Source organism: Rhinatrema bivittatum, chromosome 9 (genome assembly GCF_901001135.1).
Source record: "Rhinatrema bivittatum chromosome 9, aRhiBiv1.1, whole genome shotgun sequence".
In the NCBI taxonomy this organism is placed as follows: Eukaryota; Metazoa; Chordata; class Amphibia; order Gymnophiona; family Rhinatrematidae; genus Rhinatrema; species Rhinatrema bivittatum.
This window is the reverse complement of record NC_042623.1, coordinates 41,706,214-41,724,423: the sequence shown is the minus strand read 5'-3', so window position 1 is coordinate 41,724,423 and position 18,210 is coordinate 41,706,214. Positions and strand designations below refer to the sequence as shown.

General features: G+C 42.0%; 2 protein-coding genes across 3 annotated transcripts in view; one reads left to right on the top strand and one right to left on the bottom strand.

Moving 5' to 3' along the window:
- Positions 1-18,210, top strand: part of FBXL13 (F-box and leucine rich repeat protein 13) — a 310,049-nt gene that overhangs the window by 95,812 nt on the left and 196,027 nt on the right. The window lies entirely within an intron of this gene.
- Positions 2,315-18,210, bottom strand: part of LRRC17 (leucine rich repeat containing 17) — a 55,727-nt gene continuing 39,831 nt past the window's right edge. The window contains exon 4 of the mRNA XM_029617149.1: positions 2,315-3,648. Coding sequence (XP_029473009.1) covers positions 3,245-3,648 — 404 coding nt within the window. The 3' untranslated portion in view covers positions 2,315-3,244. The remainder of the gene's footprint in view (positions 3,649-18,210) is intronic.

Here is an 18,210-nt window from a genome sequence, read left to right as displayed (position 1 = left end):
TGTGCACTTAACTTTGTTTAGTGAATAGGCTTCTATATCTCCAGGCTGCTCTTCTTAAAAAGGATTTGATGTGTAGAAGATTTCTTTAAAGGTAGATTTTAAGAGTCGCGCATGTGTGCGCATTTACTGGTGCGCAGACATGGACGCGCAGATTTTATAACATGCGCTCGTTTATGTGCGCATGTTATAAAATTGGCTACACGTGCACGCACAAATTTACATTGACATGCACATGTGTGCGCAAATCCCATCTCAATAGCATAAAGTGGGGGGGGGGGGAATTTTAGTAGGTACATGCAGCGACGCGATAGCCCCATTTCCCAGTTCCCTAACAGTTCACCCCTGACTACCCTAGATGTTTTTGTTTTTATACTTACCTGCAGTCCGTAGCAGCAGCAGCAGCAGGTTACGATGTCCTCGGATGTCCTCGGATCCTGGCGCGCGCTTGGGCATTGATGGCGCTGTCCTACCCCGCCCATGCCCCGCCCCACCCCTTTTTAAGAAATCCTTCACAGTGCACTTACCAGGAGATACGTGCATGTCTGTGGGTGTCTTAAAATCCTCATGGCCCGTGCACAGCCGCGTCACGCGGCTGTGCACGGGCCATGAGGCGAATGAGGCGAATGAGGCGAATGGCCATGAGGCGAATGAGGCGAATGGCCATGAGGCGAATGAGGCGAATGGCCATGAGGCCATGAGGCGAATTTTACAAGCCCTATGCGTGGCCAATCCTGAATTGGCCACGCATAGGGCTTGTAAAATTCGCCCTTTAGTCTTTAGGTGCTGCTGGTACAATGCAAGCTGACAGCTTCCCTGCTATGGGGTCATAGGATCATCATCTCACCAATTCCTTTGAGCTTTGCCATCTCAGAGTAGAATTCTAAAGGCCTCTCTGGGTCCAAATTTTCCATGCAGTACTGGAGTAAGGAGCAGTTTTGCATAAATACCATGCTATACTTCTCACCCACTGTTATAAAATATTACATTACAAATGATTTCATTTTCTCTTTTCTGAAGTGCAGGTATGATTTATTAAAAACAAATATAGGTACAAAATGTAAACTGTACAAAGGCCTACAAACTTTACAGTATTTATAGTAGCAGATTAAATATACATACGAACAGCAACTAGCTACTGATGTTTATAAAGTGACTTAGATAGTGTAATCTCATTGGTTAAAGAAACACGTAAACTCATGGATCTATAAATAAATGGTGGATCGATGCGCAGAATACACACAAATGAAGTAAACAAAAAATATAGGTGTGCGTTGTATTAATGTTCAATCTGGTTGCATATAGACAAGAAAATTTCAATAATTTCAAGGTTAGATGCCTCTCACCATAGACAGGAGAAACAATATTCTTTTAATCAGAGATCCTGATTGAAACCCAGATTTTAATTTACTCAAAACAAATCCCCAGCAATATACTGGTTGAACAATTGCTCAATAGTCCATTTGAAAATTCAGTACCCCAATTGCTCAATAGTATATTTGAAAATTCAGTACTCCAATTGCTCAATAGTATACTTGAAAATTCAGTCCCCCGACACGGGCCCATGTTTCGCAAGGCTGCATTAGGAGGGAGAAGTCCAGACTGAGCAAATATCAGGTTTCTCTTCGAAAGGCACCAAAACTGTTTGTTGGTCAGAATGATGTCATCAAGCAAGATGTTAAATCCAATTCACAGAAAGGGCAATAGCTTACAGTGTGTAAATGGGGAGGTTTAGAGGGCATACTGAACGCGAGCTCAGAAACAAATGTCCGTTATTGAAAGCTGAAAAGGGCTTGAAGCAATTGTGAGCCGGGGCTGCACTGAGCGTCCGAGAGCGGGTTATCAAGTGGCTTAGTTATTACATTACTGATCTATAATCTGAATTCCTCTTTTTAAAGGAGGTGAGTTATTTCCTATATGCAGTAACTCTCTTTGTACATGCTCCCAGTCCCATACTGGGTTGAGTGGATTTCCTGAGCTTGGCTTTGCTTGGCGTATGAATGCATACTAAGGAAAAGTCCAAAATGCACAGACTTTAAGGAGTCTAATGGACATAGACTAAATCAGACCCTGTGATTTGGAATTCAGACTAACCATCATTAAATCTTTGATGCTTATTACAGATGTACAATAGGTGTTCAGTCTCTCATGTGTAAAAAAAAATCAGTTGTGATTGGACCTTCCAGGCAGCAGATAATGGACCCAGACATAAGGAAAACACTAGCCTAAGATTAATGCATATCGGTTTTTTTTTCTTAACTGTAAAGAAAGCCACTTTTATCTAGGATAGGTTTGTTGCATCTTAAATGGATGCAGCTTATAACTGTCGGTCATTGTACTAGGAATAAGAAGTATTCTTCTCTTAAGAAGGATTTTTTTTTTTTTTTGTATCTTTGGCTGAGGTTTCCAGAACATTTAGCCTCATAAGTATATATAATGCTGATCTTTGCTGGGATGACAAGGACAGCATAAGATTAGTTTGCAAAAAAAAAAAATGGGATCACATCAAAGGTGCAAAACAGGCCTAAGAACAAACGCCTGCAAGATGTTTTAAGGCCACTTTCATAAATTATTGTTTTTTAATGTGCATTTTTTATATACATTTTGTTTTGCTATGAACATGTCTAAAAATTTTGTTCATGCTTTGCAAATCAGATTGTGTGCAGAGATCTTGGTTTGAAAAGCAATCAATAAGATTGTGGATATGATGAGCTCCAGTGCTAACTCATTGATGTTATTTATTTGCAGTGTAGCTGGTTCTGTCTTAGCTTGGGGAAAGGAGGAAGGATAGGTTGGATTCTTTTTTTTTTTTTTCAAGGATTCCTGAGTAGTATTTGCACCTTTCATTGAGGGGTGTTCATTCAGTAAAGAGCGATTCTTCTAATTCATGAAAAGATATGCATATGTGATATACATAAATACCTATCAGTTCCTCATTCTAAGTGTGTACTTCTGTGCTGTATACAAATATACATACTCACCGACATTTTAAGAATGATCCAGGGGTAGAAGATTAGCAGTAAAACAATTTATAAAGAAAATTGTGTAACAATTTGTATTGCATTTTCAGCTGACGTAGAAAAAGTTTGCTTATGCGGTTGTCCCTTTCTGGATAAACAATGCAAATACGTCCAAACATTAATGAGCCTGATGTAGAAAATGCTTTCTTCCATTTTTTGTGTCTATGGAAAAAAAATACTTAGTACGCAAGGCTCAGATACTTAACAGTAAGAGTAAAAAAAAAGGCTTAACTTAACAAAGTGAGCATGACGCTATGGTGTTGTTTAACAGTCTGAATTTGCCTTGCATGTTCTTGCTGCCGTTCTTTTTCATCTTCTTCCACGTCCTGGTCCGCATGTGCTGGCAGCTTGTCCTTTGGACACTCTTCATAATAACTTCGAACATATCTTCCGACATACCATCCTTTGTACTCCTCTGGTGTTCTGCATTCCAGCCCGTTGTAGGTGACGCTGTAGTGGTGCTTTAGCCAGTAGAACAAGTAGTGAATGTGATAGTCGCATCTCCAAGGGTTGTCCCTAAGCCACAGTTTTTTTAAAAAGTACAGATCTTCCAATACTCCATATTCAAAGTTTTGCAGGTTGTTGTTAGATAGATCCAGCTCCTGTAAATTCATGAGTCCTGAAAAGGCAGCTGATCAAAGAAAAACATTATTAATTTTTTTTTTTTTTAGGGAAAACTGTGTTGTTGGAAGATTTTACGGGTTAAGAAATAGAAAACTGATATGAGTGAAATGTGCTGGATTAATGGTATAGGTAACTGCTGTTCTCCATTTATGCAAGCTGGGTGTAGAACAGGTAGTTATAACACAAATTTCGCCACACCCTCTGCGTGGGTACGTTTTCCTGGGAAAATTAACTCTGGGAACAGAAGACAGTTGACTTTTTCATGTTTACTTATTGACCCATCTGCTAAAAGAAGCAGCTGGAGTACTATGAATGATGTTGGTTTAATTGATGTGAGAACCTTTTCGCTATGAAGCCACCTACTCATTTTGCTGACTTTTGGTCACTGCTGTCCTGTGTCAGATTTGAAATGTTACCCTGTAGATGAAAGGTTCAGGGTTTGGTTTTTTTTTTTCACTTTTCTGAGCTGTGCAAAAACGATGTCACTTTAAACAGTAAAATATAATCTTTGTTTTGTTAGGACTAGCCCCAAGCCTTGTAAGACAATGCCTATTGAAGACATGGGCCTGCTTAAAAAAAACCAAGGACTATTGAATTACTACAATCCAGATATAATCCACATCCCAAAAATTGCAAGAAATGCAAACCTCGAATTACTGGTGTGGTTTGATTCACATTTTATTTGATATGGTGGACTTCCTCTTCCCACCCTGCCGTGGAAGAGGAGAGGATACAGTCCTGGTTGGAATTCTTCCATCCTTCTCTCAGGAGAGATCACTATTCTCTTCGCAAAGAAGAGAATAGTGATCTTTCCACTGTAGGAATCACCCAAAAGAATCGCAATCACTGCTCAGGAGTGGAGACAAGTGACCTGCAGTTCACTGAATTTTCAGATTGGCCCATTGCAGGTCCCGACCTGTGAATAGACAGTTCAGGTGGCCCAAAGCATTGGAACGTGGCAAGTGGCAACAGTATTGGGAACAATCAGAAATCAAAAGCCGTGGTAATAAGTAAGCTAAAGGGGGCACACTAATCGTTTCCTGTGCTGATATGACTCTGTTTGAGGAACTGGAATAAAGAGACAGAAAATCCCAGAACACAGGAAATTCCAGATTGCCAAAGTTAAAGCTCTGAAACCATTAACACTTAAGCAAGGGCTGGAGAATTTGTGGCACAAAGACCTGACATGTGTTTCAACTCACTTGGCGTCTGCACTGGGGAAATGTGGCCGAGGGTTGTGGGCTGCATTCCCAGTGCGCACATGGACAGCTCACGCTGGTAATAAATTTGCAGTGCTGAGCAGGGCAGGCGGAGGGGGAGAGCAGTAAGGGATGGAGGGGGGGAGGGCCAGAGATGTAGAGCAGAGAAGGAGAAAGAAAGGAGAAAGACCAAAAGCAGGGAAGGGGAAGAGGAAGAGAAAAAGCAGAAAGGGCAGAGAGGGTGTGGAGAGAGAGATAAGCGTACAGAAGGAAAGTCAGAGCAGGGATCGAGGGAGAGCAAAGGGAGAATGTAAGGAGAGGTACAGAGCCAAGAGGAGGGAGAAAGAGGGAAAGAGAGCGGTGGATGGGAAAGGCATAGATCAAAAGCTGGGAAACAATCTTTTAAAGGAAACAATTAAAATTGAAAAAATAAGTTAATGCAGGCAGCATAAAAAAGCTAATTAATGCTGTTGTATCAAAATGTATTTTTGAAATTGCGAATGAGGCATGCATTTTACTGAGAGCAATACTGTACACAGGGAGGGCCATTTTCAAAGGCATTTCTGCAGGGAAAACAGTGCTTTCCCTGCAGAAATGGCCTAATTGCTTGCCCGATATTTGGGTAAGCCTAGGCGTGTAGTGTCTCTTCACATGTAAATTTACCTAGACTGAGCAAAGCTGGTCCCAGGGGTGGAGGTGGGGAAGGGGTTTGCACTTAGGCTCACACTTTTGGATTTTCCAAAGTATGTGCATAAGTTTGCCAGAAAATTTCTTGTGCACAGATTAGCAGCTGTAATTATGTTGCATGTAGTTTGGTGGGATCATTTTCACAGAGAGCACACGCGGGTACGTTTACCTTGAAAATCGGTATAACATATGCTTATGCTTTACGGCTTTCTTAGGCTACCCCCATAGTTCTGAAAGATGTGTACCCAAACTAAACTCATTCCACACACTGGGGAAAACAATTAAAGGGAACACAAGCCACATCCACGTTCCACTGAACACCACCATAGCTTAGTGGTACTCATCAGTGAGGGGACTCCAGGAGAATAAATCATGTATACTCGGGTTTAGGACTAATCAAATCCCGCTGCCGCTCCGTGCGACCTTGCGCGATTCACTTCACCCTCTGTTGTTGTCTCAGGTACAAAACTAGAGAAAAACCTACCCCCACGGGGGGGAGGTACGCTGTGAAGTGGCAAAAAGCATAATATAAAAATTTAAATAAATAACTAGATGTCAAATCACCTGTGCCAGACATCAAGCAGACAGCAGGCAGGCTGCAACACAGACCTCAGAGTCAGTTCATTGCCCAGTGGCATCTTATTTTCTTTGTCCTCACGTGAGTTCTCAGAACACGGAGTGTAATTAGGAACGCCACTGAACCCCTGTGGTGAACTACTTTACAGTAGATAGCAATAGGGACGTAAACATTAGACAAAGAAGTTCTCTATGGTGTGTTCCAGAACATCTGGATGTCGAGCTGTTCCAAACATGTACATTGACAAGCATGTGGAGAGTTCCCAGAACCCACAGCTGCATTTCCTCTGATGCAGACACCAAGTAGAATGGAACACACACCAGGTCCTGATGCCCCTATTTAAAAGCTTAAAGTTTTCAAATATTAGGCTTGGCAACTTGAATTTTCCTGTATGCAGAGTTGTCTGCCTTTGACCCATGAATACAGCAATACCAGCATTGAAATACTCTAAATTAGAGGGGTTTTTTAAATGTACTGAACTCTTGCTTTGCACTCAGATTGTCACTCAGCCTATCCTATGACTTATTTTCATACAACCAAATCATAAATATTGCTTGCTCAACTATGAATTAAAGGCTTATTTTGCAATTATACATTTTAAATTACTATTTTAGGCAGCAACTGTACAGTCTGATTGTTCTACTCCACAATTCCAAAGTATGGATACTTTTAGTGGAATACAGTGCTGAGAAAAGGTTTGTGAATCCCAAATATAATAGAGTATTACAAGTTCTTACCATGATACGCTTGTTTAATTGAAACCAGTCTTTCCTTATGCAATAAAAAGGGTATAAATTAATTCCATGTTTCTTGTGTCACAGTAATGTACAAAATTGGAACAATAAGATTCATTTAGAATCAGTATGTGTGAAATAGTAATTGCCTTAGCTCAATTAATTGGCTAATTAGACCCTTAGTACAATGATCCCAAAACCTGGTTGGGATTCTATGTCTTCTGGCTCATACAGGCCACTTTCTCTTTTAAACCTAGATGTAAAATTGTTGGCGAAAATTATGGCCAATAGGCTGGCATGGGTGATACCACTGCTAATAAGACAGGGCCAAGTTGGCTTCATTAAGGGGCAGATTTTAAAAGCCCTACGCGCGCTGAGCCTGTTTTGCATAGGCCTGGCGACGCGCGCAAGCCCTAGGGCTTGAAAAATGGGGCAGGGCGGGGGCGTAGCCAGAGGCCTATGTAGGCAGGCGCAACTTGCAAAACAAAGGTATGGGGGGGTTTTAGGTAGGGCTGGGGGGGCGGGTTAGGTAGGGGAAGGGAGGGGAAGGTGGGGGGGGGCAGAAGGAAAGTTCCCTCCGAGGCCTCTTCGATTTCAGAGCGGTCTCGGAGGGAACAGGGAAAGCCATCGGGGCTCCCCTAGGGCTCGGCATGCGCAAGGTGCACAAGTGTGCAACCCTTTGCGCACGCCGACCCCGGATTTTATAACATGCGCGTGACTGCGTGCGCATGTTATAAAATCGGGCGTACCTCTTAAAATCTGGCCCTAAGGGAGAAGCTCTGTCTTCAGTGTACGCAGAATCATTGCCTCTAGGGAGGTTAGCAAGTGGAGACAACTTCCATCCCTTTTATTGAACATAGTAACATAGAAATGACGGCAAAAATGAACCAAATGGTCCATCCAGTCTACCCAGCAAGCCTATGGCAGCACCTGCTGCACTGTGTAGGTTACCCCTATGCTTATCACTTTCACAGACAGAAAAAGTCAGGACCCTCGTTGGTTGCTGTTTGCATCCGGTTCCCCGCTACCCCCATGTTTACCAGTTTCCCACATTGTAAAATTCGGAGCCCTCATTGGTTGCTGTATGAATCCAATTCCCCCTTTCCCCCTGCCATTGAAGCAGAAAAGAATGCATTGAAGATAGAAAGAATTATTTTTCAAAAGAAGCCAGGTATTGCTCTCTCCACTTTAATGAAGAAGTGGGACAAAGGTGGACTGGTCTCTCCAATTTGAAGTTCTAAAATATAGCATATAACATTCGTCATTTAGGAGACTGGCTGATGAGTAAGGATGTACAATCAGAAAATTCTGTTTTCTTTTGCAGTTAGTTTAAGTTTTTATTCATTTTTGTTTAATGTTCATTTTTTATTAGAGTGAACTATTTTGATTTAGTGTGCATTGCTTTGATTTCATGCACACTAAAGCAAAATACTGTGCACTAAAAAATGAAAACAAATAAAAACGAATGTGTAAGGGAAAATAGAGATTTTGCTCCAGGTTTCCATTCCAAGATTTTTACTGAATGGGGATCTAAGGGTTAAAGAGCTTCAATAAGAATATGACCTGGAGCAGAAACAATTTTATGCATATTTGCAGCTTAAGCACTAGAAAGTGAATTTTAAAATCCTGACATGCATATCAATTAGGGGATGAGCGAATATGTTGGATTGGTGCGCGCCAAGCATATTTTAAAAGCCACCCGGATATGTGCATACTTGCCGACAAATGCGTGCACATTGTGTCCATGCACCAGTTTTCAGGTTACCATCCCTGCATATTCCTTGGATCTACAAGAACTGTTCCACAAAAATAAGGAATTACTATTGAACCTCTTTGATCCTGAAGATAGGAAAATTGGTTCTTGCCTGCTAATTTTCGTTCCTGTAGTACCACAGATCAGTCCAGACTCCTGTATTTTGCCTCCCTTCCAGCAGATGGAGACAGTGAAAGTTTCACAGGCACTGCCTCTTAACCCAGTGTGCCACCTGCAGCTCCTCAGTATTACTCAGTACACAAGCATAAAATATTTAACAAAACGTCTTATTAAATCAACTTTATAATATTCCCAGAACGAGCAGAGGAAAGAGAAAACCTCATAATTGAGAATTATAACCAAATTTGGAACCTTTCTTGCAAAGACTAATGAGAAACCAGTGCCATACTTCAGAATGTTTTCAGAAAATCTTCCAAAAACTCCTCTTCCCCACTGGGCGGGACTCTGGACTGGTCTGTGGTTCTACAGGAATGAAAATGAGCAGGTAAGAACCAATTTTCCTTTCCTTGTACGTGCCCAGATCAGTCCAGACTCCTGGGATGTACCAAAGCTTCCCTAACTGGGGTGAGAGTCCCACTCGAAGCACACTTTCATCAAAACTACCGACATCCAGAACCTGGACGTCCAATCAGTAGTGTCTGGCAAAGGTATGTAAGGGCTTCCATGTAGCCGTCCTACAAATCTTTTGTGGCAAAACCAATTGGCACTCTGCCCAGGAGGCCACCTGGGACCAAGTAGAATGAGCCCTTAACCCCTTTGGGACATGACAGATTTAAGCGGGACCGATAGTCTCCTTCAACCAATGCGCTGTTGTGGCCTTTGAAGATTTTTGACCCTTTTATTGCACCACTCTATAGCACAAAAAGCTGATCCAACAACCAAAAACTGTTAGTGACTTCTAAATACCCTTCTGACTTCCAAACTTCTCAATTCCTTAGCTTGAGGCATATCAATCTCCAGATTTGTAAAGGCCGGAAGTTCACTGGTTAAGTGAAACACCAAAAACACCTTCGGCAGAAAAGATGGAACTGTCCTTAAAGAGAGCCCGGAATCCGAAATCTACAAAAAGAGTTCTCTACACGACAGGGCTTGAAGCTCAGACACCCTTCTGGCTGAACAAATCGCTACTAAGAAAACCACCTTCAAAGTCAGATCTTTTATGGTGGCCCTCTTAAGAGGTTCAAATGGTGGTTCTGAAATAGGCCTAAGAACCAGGTTAAGACTCCAAGAAGGACACAATTTACGAACGGGGGGAGGGGGGGTGTGTGTGAAAATGCTTCTCCCCACAAAGGAAACGCACCACATCTGGATACGCAGCCAGAGTTGTTCCATGAACTTTGCCCCACAGGCAGCCCAAGGCCGATACCTGCACTCTCAGGGAACTAAAGGATAAACCTTTCTTTAGGACTCTCTGTAGAAATGCTAAAATTTGTGCCACCGATGCTTGCCAAGGATGAATCCCCTGCTCCATATACCAAGACTCTAAGACCCTCCAAACTAGTCAGAAAAGTTAACTTTTCAATCACAACAACAAATATTTTGTTTGGTGAAAACTAAATACTTCCTTTCAAAGTAAGAATCTCATCCCGACTGTCAAGCATGTTTTTGGAGGTATCATTCTGTGGGGCTAGGGCCTGGATCCCTTGTCATCCTTAATGGAACCATGAATTCTGCTTTATGTAAAAACATTCTAGAGAAAAATGCCAGACCATCCATCCGTGAGCTGAAGCTGAGCCTGAAGGTGGGCGCCGCAGCAGGACAACAACTCTAAACATTCAATTAAACCTACTACAGAATGGCTGAAGACGAAGAGGTTTTGTATTTTGGATCATCCAAGTCAAAAGTGTCAACCTGAACCACATTGAAATGTTATGGCAAGACCTGAAGGAAGCCCTCAAATGTCTCAAAGTTCAAACAGCTTTATACGGAAGAATGGGCCAAAATTCCTCAAGGGTGATGTAAGAGACTGATCAACAGTTATCGGAAATGTTTAGCTGAAGTTATTGCTGCTCATGGAGGTGCCATCAATTACTGAATGAAGGGTTCACATACTTTTTCATAAAAAGGATACTTATTGTTGAATCTTTTTGTTGAATAAATAATCAGAATATACATAATCTTTTTTGTCTAGAGCTATTTTTTTCTCTTATTAGGGTCTAGATTAAGATATAATCACATTTTCAGTAGGAATTGTGCTACAATACAGACCATCCTAGCAGGTTCATACACTTTTTTTTCTCAGCACCATATGCCCGCTACATTGCATGTATGTCTGGGGAAATTTTGTGCAAAAGAAATTTGAAATTCTGAAAAATTTTTCTGACATTATTTGTAAAATAATAATAATAATAATAATATAATCACTGAGTAATAAATTTAAAATGCACTATAGAAAATAAAGTTATTACTCAGATACAGAATTTTAAAAATTGTATGCAGAAATCCCCCATGAGTACTGTAAAAGACCATCATAAGGCTGAGCACTTCACCTCCAGCACTTCACCCCCGTCTCTCTCTCACCTCTTTATCCCCTATCCAAGTTCAACAACCCCCTGTCCCAGTTTTAATCCCCTCCCCTCAGCTTTCTCTTTTTCTCACTCCAGGGTTCAACCCCGCCCCCTCCGGGGACAATTTTTAGAAAACAAGTAGGTCAATTTCCCAACCAGCTGCACCCCCATGAGAGCAGGTAACAGCTGGCAGCTTCAGAGTCCACAGGGTGCGTATGAGTCAAGCCACAGGGGAGAAGCGGGAAAGGGCAGAGGAGTGCTGGAAAGGTAGAGGCAATGAATTGGAAGCTGGCACTAGCCAGACCTATGCAGTCACCTCCCTTCTCTTCTAGCTGCCTGGGCAGATGTTCCAACTGCTGCTCCTTATCCCTCAGCAAAATTCTGTGCGCTAATTAGAAAAGTCTGCATGATTGGGGAATTCTGCATTGAAACATAGAAATGAAATGATGGCAGAAAAGGACCAAATGGCCCATCCAGTCTGCCCAACAAGCTCCCACACATATTTTCCTATACTTATCTGTTTCCCCAACCACCAAATTCAGGGCCCTTGTTGGTAACTGTTTGATTCGAATTTCCTGCCACCCCCTGCTATTGATGCAGAGAGTAATGTTGGAGTTGCATCCAAGATGAAGCATAAGGCTTAATGGTTAAGGGTAGTAACCGCCGCATCAAGCAAGTTACCCCAATGTTTGTTTACCCAGACTGCACAGATCAATGCCTTGTTGGATGTTGTCTGAATGTAAATCCTCTTTTCCACATTTCCCCCTGCCAGTTATGCAGCATTCCCCAGGAGTGCATGTTGAACTAAATGCTGAATTCCCAGTTAATAAAACTGAATTAAGAGTCATTATTGGGCTTAGTAATTCTTAAAGGTGAATATGTATGAGTTAAATAGTTCTTACATAAAGAAAAGCACAGCACAACTGAACTTTGTAGAAATTCATTTCTGATTGCCGTTGAATTCACACACTATATATATATATTTTATGATATCTCTTTAGTAGTTTTAAACTGTCCATTTAATTTATAGCTTCCTCTCTGTAGTATGTCTGCTTTCCTGCACTTTATGTTCTGCACAATGCATATCCTTGTTACAAGGGTCAGCCTCTCTGTTTAAGTGAAAATATTACCATGTGTGTCCTGGAGGTCTCAGCTGCATTCCATCTCCAGCTTCTGCCCCTGGGGACATCTTGAAATAAGAACAGTATAGAGCCAAGAGAAGGGAGACAGTGCATGCACATCTATCTCATGCATATTCAGTGAAGATAATATCCTGGAAACCTGACTGGCTCGGTGTGTCCTGAGTACTGGGTTGAGAACCCTGTTGCAGATATCACTTTTGCAGTGACACCTACTGATGGATTCGAGAGTGACAGTGGCTGGACTCCAGAAAGTGAGCCACGTGGTCTTCCCCTCAGCTGCAGGGGTCAATGTCTGTTTTACAGTGTGGTGGAAGGGGGAGATGGATAGAAATTGCAGTAATATGGTAATGTGGAATGTAGCAATATATTCCTCTTTATGAGGGTCTGACTGCTGTTTTTTAAAGGAAGAATTTATTATGGAGGTTAGGCCAAGATTTCAACGACAACTATGCAGCTTTACTTTGGAGCGCTGATTTTCTACATCTACATTGTTCATCTGCTTTTGTGTATATTTCTTTTTTCCCCCTTCATCTGAAACGATCAGATGTTGGGATAATTGTTCATTATAATTGAATTCTCTTCTCTCTCCATCTCTTTACAACCCTATAGCTAAATTTAACAGTGTTTATAGTTTTCTAAAGTAGAGATCCCAGGTGATTTATATCTGTTTACATTTTCTTGAATATGACTTGACTTTATTAAACCTAAGCAGTAGCTTCCAGTTTCAGTATAAAACTATTTTTAAAAAATGTACTACAGTTAAATTTAGCTCTAGCAGGGAATAGAGAAAGGAAAAAGAATAAACACAACTTAATACTAATCTGTTGCTTTGTGTCAGATATTGGCCGGGGAGTTGGGGGGGGGGGGGGGGGAGGGGGAATGTACCCAGCAAATAGAATACGTGCAACAGAAGAAAATAAGCAGAGGTGAAGATGTACAGAAAAATGTAGTTAGTATTTTGTTGGCAGAGTAGAAGGGAAGAGGTGTGGGGCAGGCAGGGGTAGGCAACCTCCAGTCCCCGTGGACACCAGTCAGCTCGGGTTTACATGCTATCTCTCTAATGACCTTTAGCTAGCAATGAAAAGGCATGAGCTAAATAAATATATAAAGTGAAGAATATGCATGAGATAAGTTTGCATATAGTTGAAGCACTGTGCATGCAAAGCTATCTTTTGCATATTCACTACTGGCATCCTGAAAACCTGAGTGGATTGGTGTTCATGGGTCTGGATGTTGCCTATCCCTGGGGGTAAGGCAGGTAAAAGGGAAAGGCTATTAATTCAATTAATTTGGATCTTGCAACAGTAAGTAGTGGTGGAGGTAGGTGGAAATATATATAAAGCAATAAAACTGAGAGTATGATGAGAGTTACTCTCCATTATCGCTGAGATGGTTTCCTTCCTTCTATTGCTGTAGTTTATTTTTATCGTATATCACAGACCTGCTGAGGTAGACTCAAGAATCAAGCTGGGAAGAACCGAGGTCAATAAATATATACCTAAGTATGTATAAATTATTATGAGGTCCATATTCAAAGAGCTGGTGAGTAGGTAGGTTATCCAGATAACTTTATGTGGAAATTCAGTGGGACATATCCAAATAAGTTTGCCGCTGAATATATCCAGAGAACCTTTTCCGGATAACCTTAGGACAGCCTTTCTCTCCAGTCAGACTTACCCACATAATTGTAGCCAGACAGTGTTGGCTAAAGTTTTACCACACTCAGGAATGCTTCCAGCCTCGCCTCTTTTTATGCAGATAGATTTTGTGCAGGCAACAATTTGCCCAGACAAAAATGACCTGCTTCGGGGGTTACTTTAGCCCTGAAGATCTGTCTGGCTCTCCCAAAGTTAGCCAGATAAATATTCTGAATATGGACCTCTCTATATGTGTTTACCTTTTATTTACCATGCAAATTCAATGAAAAGGTGAGCAATAAAACTAAATGAATGCTAAGCAGGTGTAATAATTCAGCAGTTTGGCAAGGGCTAGACAGACTAGGGAGATTTGAGAAGAGGCATAAAGATATTTAAAGCCAGATGTGCTAAAGGGCTTTTCCCATTTTATGTTTATGGGGGAAAAAAAGCTTAGTACATCTGGCTCTAGTGGAAGTAATAAAGACAGCTGGAATACAGAGCTGACTTCATCAAAATGAAACAAGAAAAAATGAGCTGAAACTGTACAGAGCACGGGAAGGTTGGGGGCTAGACTAACAGAGACTAGGATACTGAACAGAAACATAAAGGTGTATGGTAAAGAGAGAAAAGGTTTTGAAAGCATGCAGTGAACATCTGTTGAGAGGGAATATAAAAGGAGAGTTTCTTTAGCGCAGAGTCTGAGCAGTATGCGACTGGCAAGGAGTGGAAAAACTGTGAGGGATAAGTCTGGCAGCAGCATTTCAGAGGGCTTGGAAGAGCAAAGGAGAGAGCCAGCAAGGCATAAGTTTCTCCTCCTGATGCAAAGAGACATAACTAGAGTGCAGATGGGCAGTGTGGGGCTGCAGAAAATAAGGAGTGCAGATGATTTTGAGCAGATAATCTTTGCATGATTCTTATGTTGATCTAAAAAAAAGTGCTACAACTTCAAAGCATCGTGATGCCATTTTTAGAGTATAAGGAAAGAATAGACTATATTATATCTTGGAATTAAAACCACGGAATATTGGGGGAAATATTCTGAGGAGAATACTTTTCTGTTTCTAATACATTCTGTGTACTTTTTTGTTTTATCTTTATTTTTAATGGTGTTTTTAGCTCTGTTCTTTCTTCCTGTTCACTTCTAGCTCAGTTGGAAGTGGTTTTTATTAATCTATGGCAGGGGTGGGCAAGGCCGGTCCTCGAGGGCTGCAAACCAGTCGGGTTTCAGGATACCCCTAATGAATATGCATGAAATAGATTTGCATACAACTGAGGCAGTGTGTATGCAGGTCTCTCTCATGCATATTCATTAAGGATATCCTGAAAACCTGACTGGTTTGCAGCCCTCGAGGATCGGAATTGCCCACCCCTGGTCTATGGTGACATGAGACTTGGACGTTGTTGCTGTCACGGAGACATGGTTCATGGAATCTCATGACTGGGATATGGCAATACCAGGCTATAACTTGTTAAGGAAGGACAGAGAGGATAGGAAAGGAGGAGGAGTGGCTCTTTATGTCAGAAACAATATCCAAGCTTCTGAGCTGCAAGGAAGATGGGGCAATGAAGAAGCACTATGGGCCGACCTAAAAAAAGATGGGGCATCCATTTTTATTGGAGTGGTTTACAGGCCTCCAAACCAAAAGGAAGAGCTGGACAGAGATCTGGTTGACGACATCCAAAAGATAGGAAAGAAGGGAGAAGTGGTGATCATTGGAGACTTTAATATGCCAGATGTAGACTGGAGAATCCCATCTGCAGAATCTAACAAAAGATAGGAAAGAAGGGAGAAGTGGTGATTGTTGGAGACTTTAATATGCCAGATGTAGACTGGAGAATCCCATCTGCAGAATCTAACAATAGTAGAGAAATAGTGGATGCCCTGCAAGTAGCTTTGTTCAAACAAATGGAAATGGAACCCCCGAGAGAAGGAGCTATACTCGATTTAGTGCTCACTAATGTCCAGGTGGGCGCCCACCTCAGCACCAGTGATCATCAAACGGTATGGTTTAATATCACAAAAAGGATACAGAAAAGAAGCACAAAGACCCAAGTTTTGCAGTTCAAAAACACGGACTTTGATGAAATGGGGAAATACCTGGGGGAAGAACTAGTAGGCTGGGAGAACAAGAGAGATGTGGAACAACAGTGGACCAATCTAAAAGGAGCAATTACAAGGCAACTAATCTATATGTTAGAAAAGTAAAGAAAAGCAAAGGAAAAATGAAACCTATCTGGTTCTCCAAGGAGGTGGCTGACAAAATAAAGGCTAAAAAAAAAGCGTTCAAGAAATATAAAAGATCCCAAAGGGAGGAGCACAAAGAAGAATATCTGGTAGAACTGAGGGAGACGAAGAAAGTAATCAAGACGGCAAAAAGTCAAGTGGAAGAGAGGATTGGTAAAGAGAGGTGACAAAACATTTTTCAGATACATCAGTGAAAAGAGAAAAGTTCAAAGTGGTATAGTGAAATTGAAGAAATGGCAGAAATATTAAACGAATACTTCAGTTCTGTGTTCACTAAAGAGGACCCTGGAGAAGGACCGTTGCTAGTTAACAAATTAGAGGGGAATGGAGTAGATGTAACTCCATTTACAGTAGAAAATGTATGGGAAGAGCTGAGGAAACTGAAAGTGGACAAAGCCATGCGGCCTGATGAGGTTCATCCCAGGATACTGAGGGAGCTCAGAGATGTGCTGGCGGGTCCGCTGTGTGACCTGTTCAATAGATCCCTAGAAACGGGAGTGGTACCGAGTGACTGGAGAAAGCGGTGGTGGTCCCGCCTCACAAGAATGGGAACAGAGAGGAGGCTGGTAATTACAGACCGGTTAGCCTCACTTCGGTGGTGGGAAAGGTAATGGAGTCACTGTTGAAAGAGAGAATAGTGAACTATCTACAGTCGGGAGAATTGCTGGACCAGAGGCAGCATGGATTCACCAGGGGAAGATCCTGTCAGACAAATCTGATTGACTTTTTGGACTGGGTAACCAAGGAATTGGATCAAGGAAGAGCACTCGATGTCATCTACTTGGATTTCAGCAAAGCTTTTGATACAGTCCCGCACAGGAGACTGGCGAATAAAATGAAAAGCTTAGGAGTGAGTGCTGAGGTGGTGGCTTGGATTGCAAACTGGTTGACAGACAGAAGACAATGTGTGATGGTAAATGAAACTCTCTCTGAAGAGAGGGCGGTTTTAAGCAGTGTACCGCAAGGATCGGTGTTGGGACCGGTCCTGTTTAATATCTTTGTGAGCGACAGAACGGGATAGAAAGTAAGGTTTGTCTTTTTGCGGATGACACTAAGATCTGCAACAGAGTGGACACCCCGGAAGGAGTGGAGAGAATGAGACGGGATTTAAGGAAGCTGGAAGAGTGGTCGAAGATATGGCAGCTGAGATTCAATGCCAAGAAGTGCAGAGTCATGCATATGGGGAGTGGAAATCCGAATGAACTGTATTTGATGGGGGAGAAAGGCTGATGTGCACGGAGCAGGAGAGAAACCTTGGGGTGATAGTGTCTAATGATCTGAAGTCGGTGAAACAATGTGACAAGGCGATAGCTAAAGCCAGAAGAATGCTGGGCGGCATAGAGAGAGGAATATCAAGTAAGAAAAGGGAAGCGATTATCCCCTTGTACAGGTCCTTGGTGAGGCCTCACCTGGAGTACTGTGTTCGGTTCTGGAGACCGTATCTCCAAAGAGACAGAGACAAGATGGAGGCGGTCCAGAGAAGGGCGACCAAAAAGGTGGATGGTCTTCATCAAATGACTTATGAGGAGAGATTGAAGAATCTAAATATGTACACCCTGGAGGAAAGGAGGAGCAGAGGTGATATGATACAGACTTTCAGATACTTGGAAGGTTTTAATGATCCAAAGACAATGACAAACTTTTTCCATCAGAAAAAAATCAGCAGAACCAGGGGTCACGATTTGAAGCTCCAGGGAGGAAGACTCAGAACCAATGTCAGGAAGTATTTCTTCACGGAGAGGGTGGTGGATGCCTGGAACGCCCTTCCGGGGGAAGTGGTGAAGACTAAAACTGTGAAGGATTTCAAAGGGGTGTGGGATAAACACTGTGCATCCATAAAGTCTAGAGGATGTGAATGAAGAGAAGAGGCATGGGGGTGGCTTGCAGGAATGATGGCTACTACCTGGAGATTAATATCCTTATTCAATAAACATACATACGGTTAATGCAACACCAACATTGCTCTATGCTTCAATGGCAAGAGGAAATGTGGAAAAAAGGATTTGCATCCACAAAAACGCAAGGGAGTAGCTTGCTTGTTACGGCGGTTACTACCCAGAATCAATT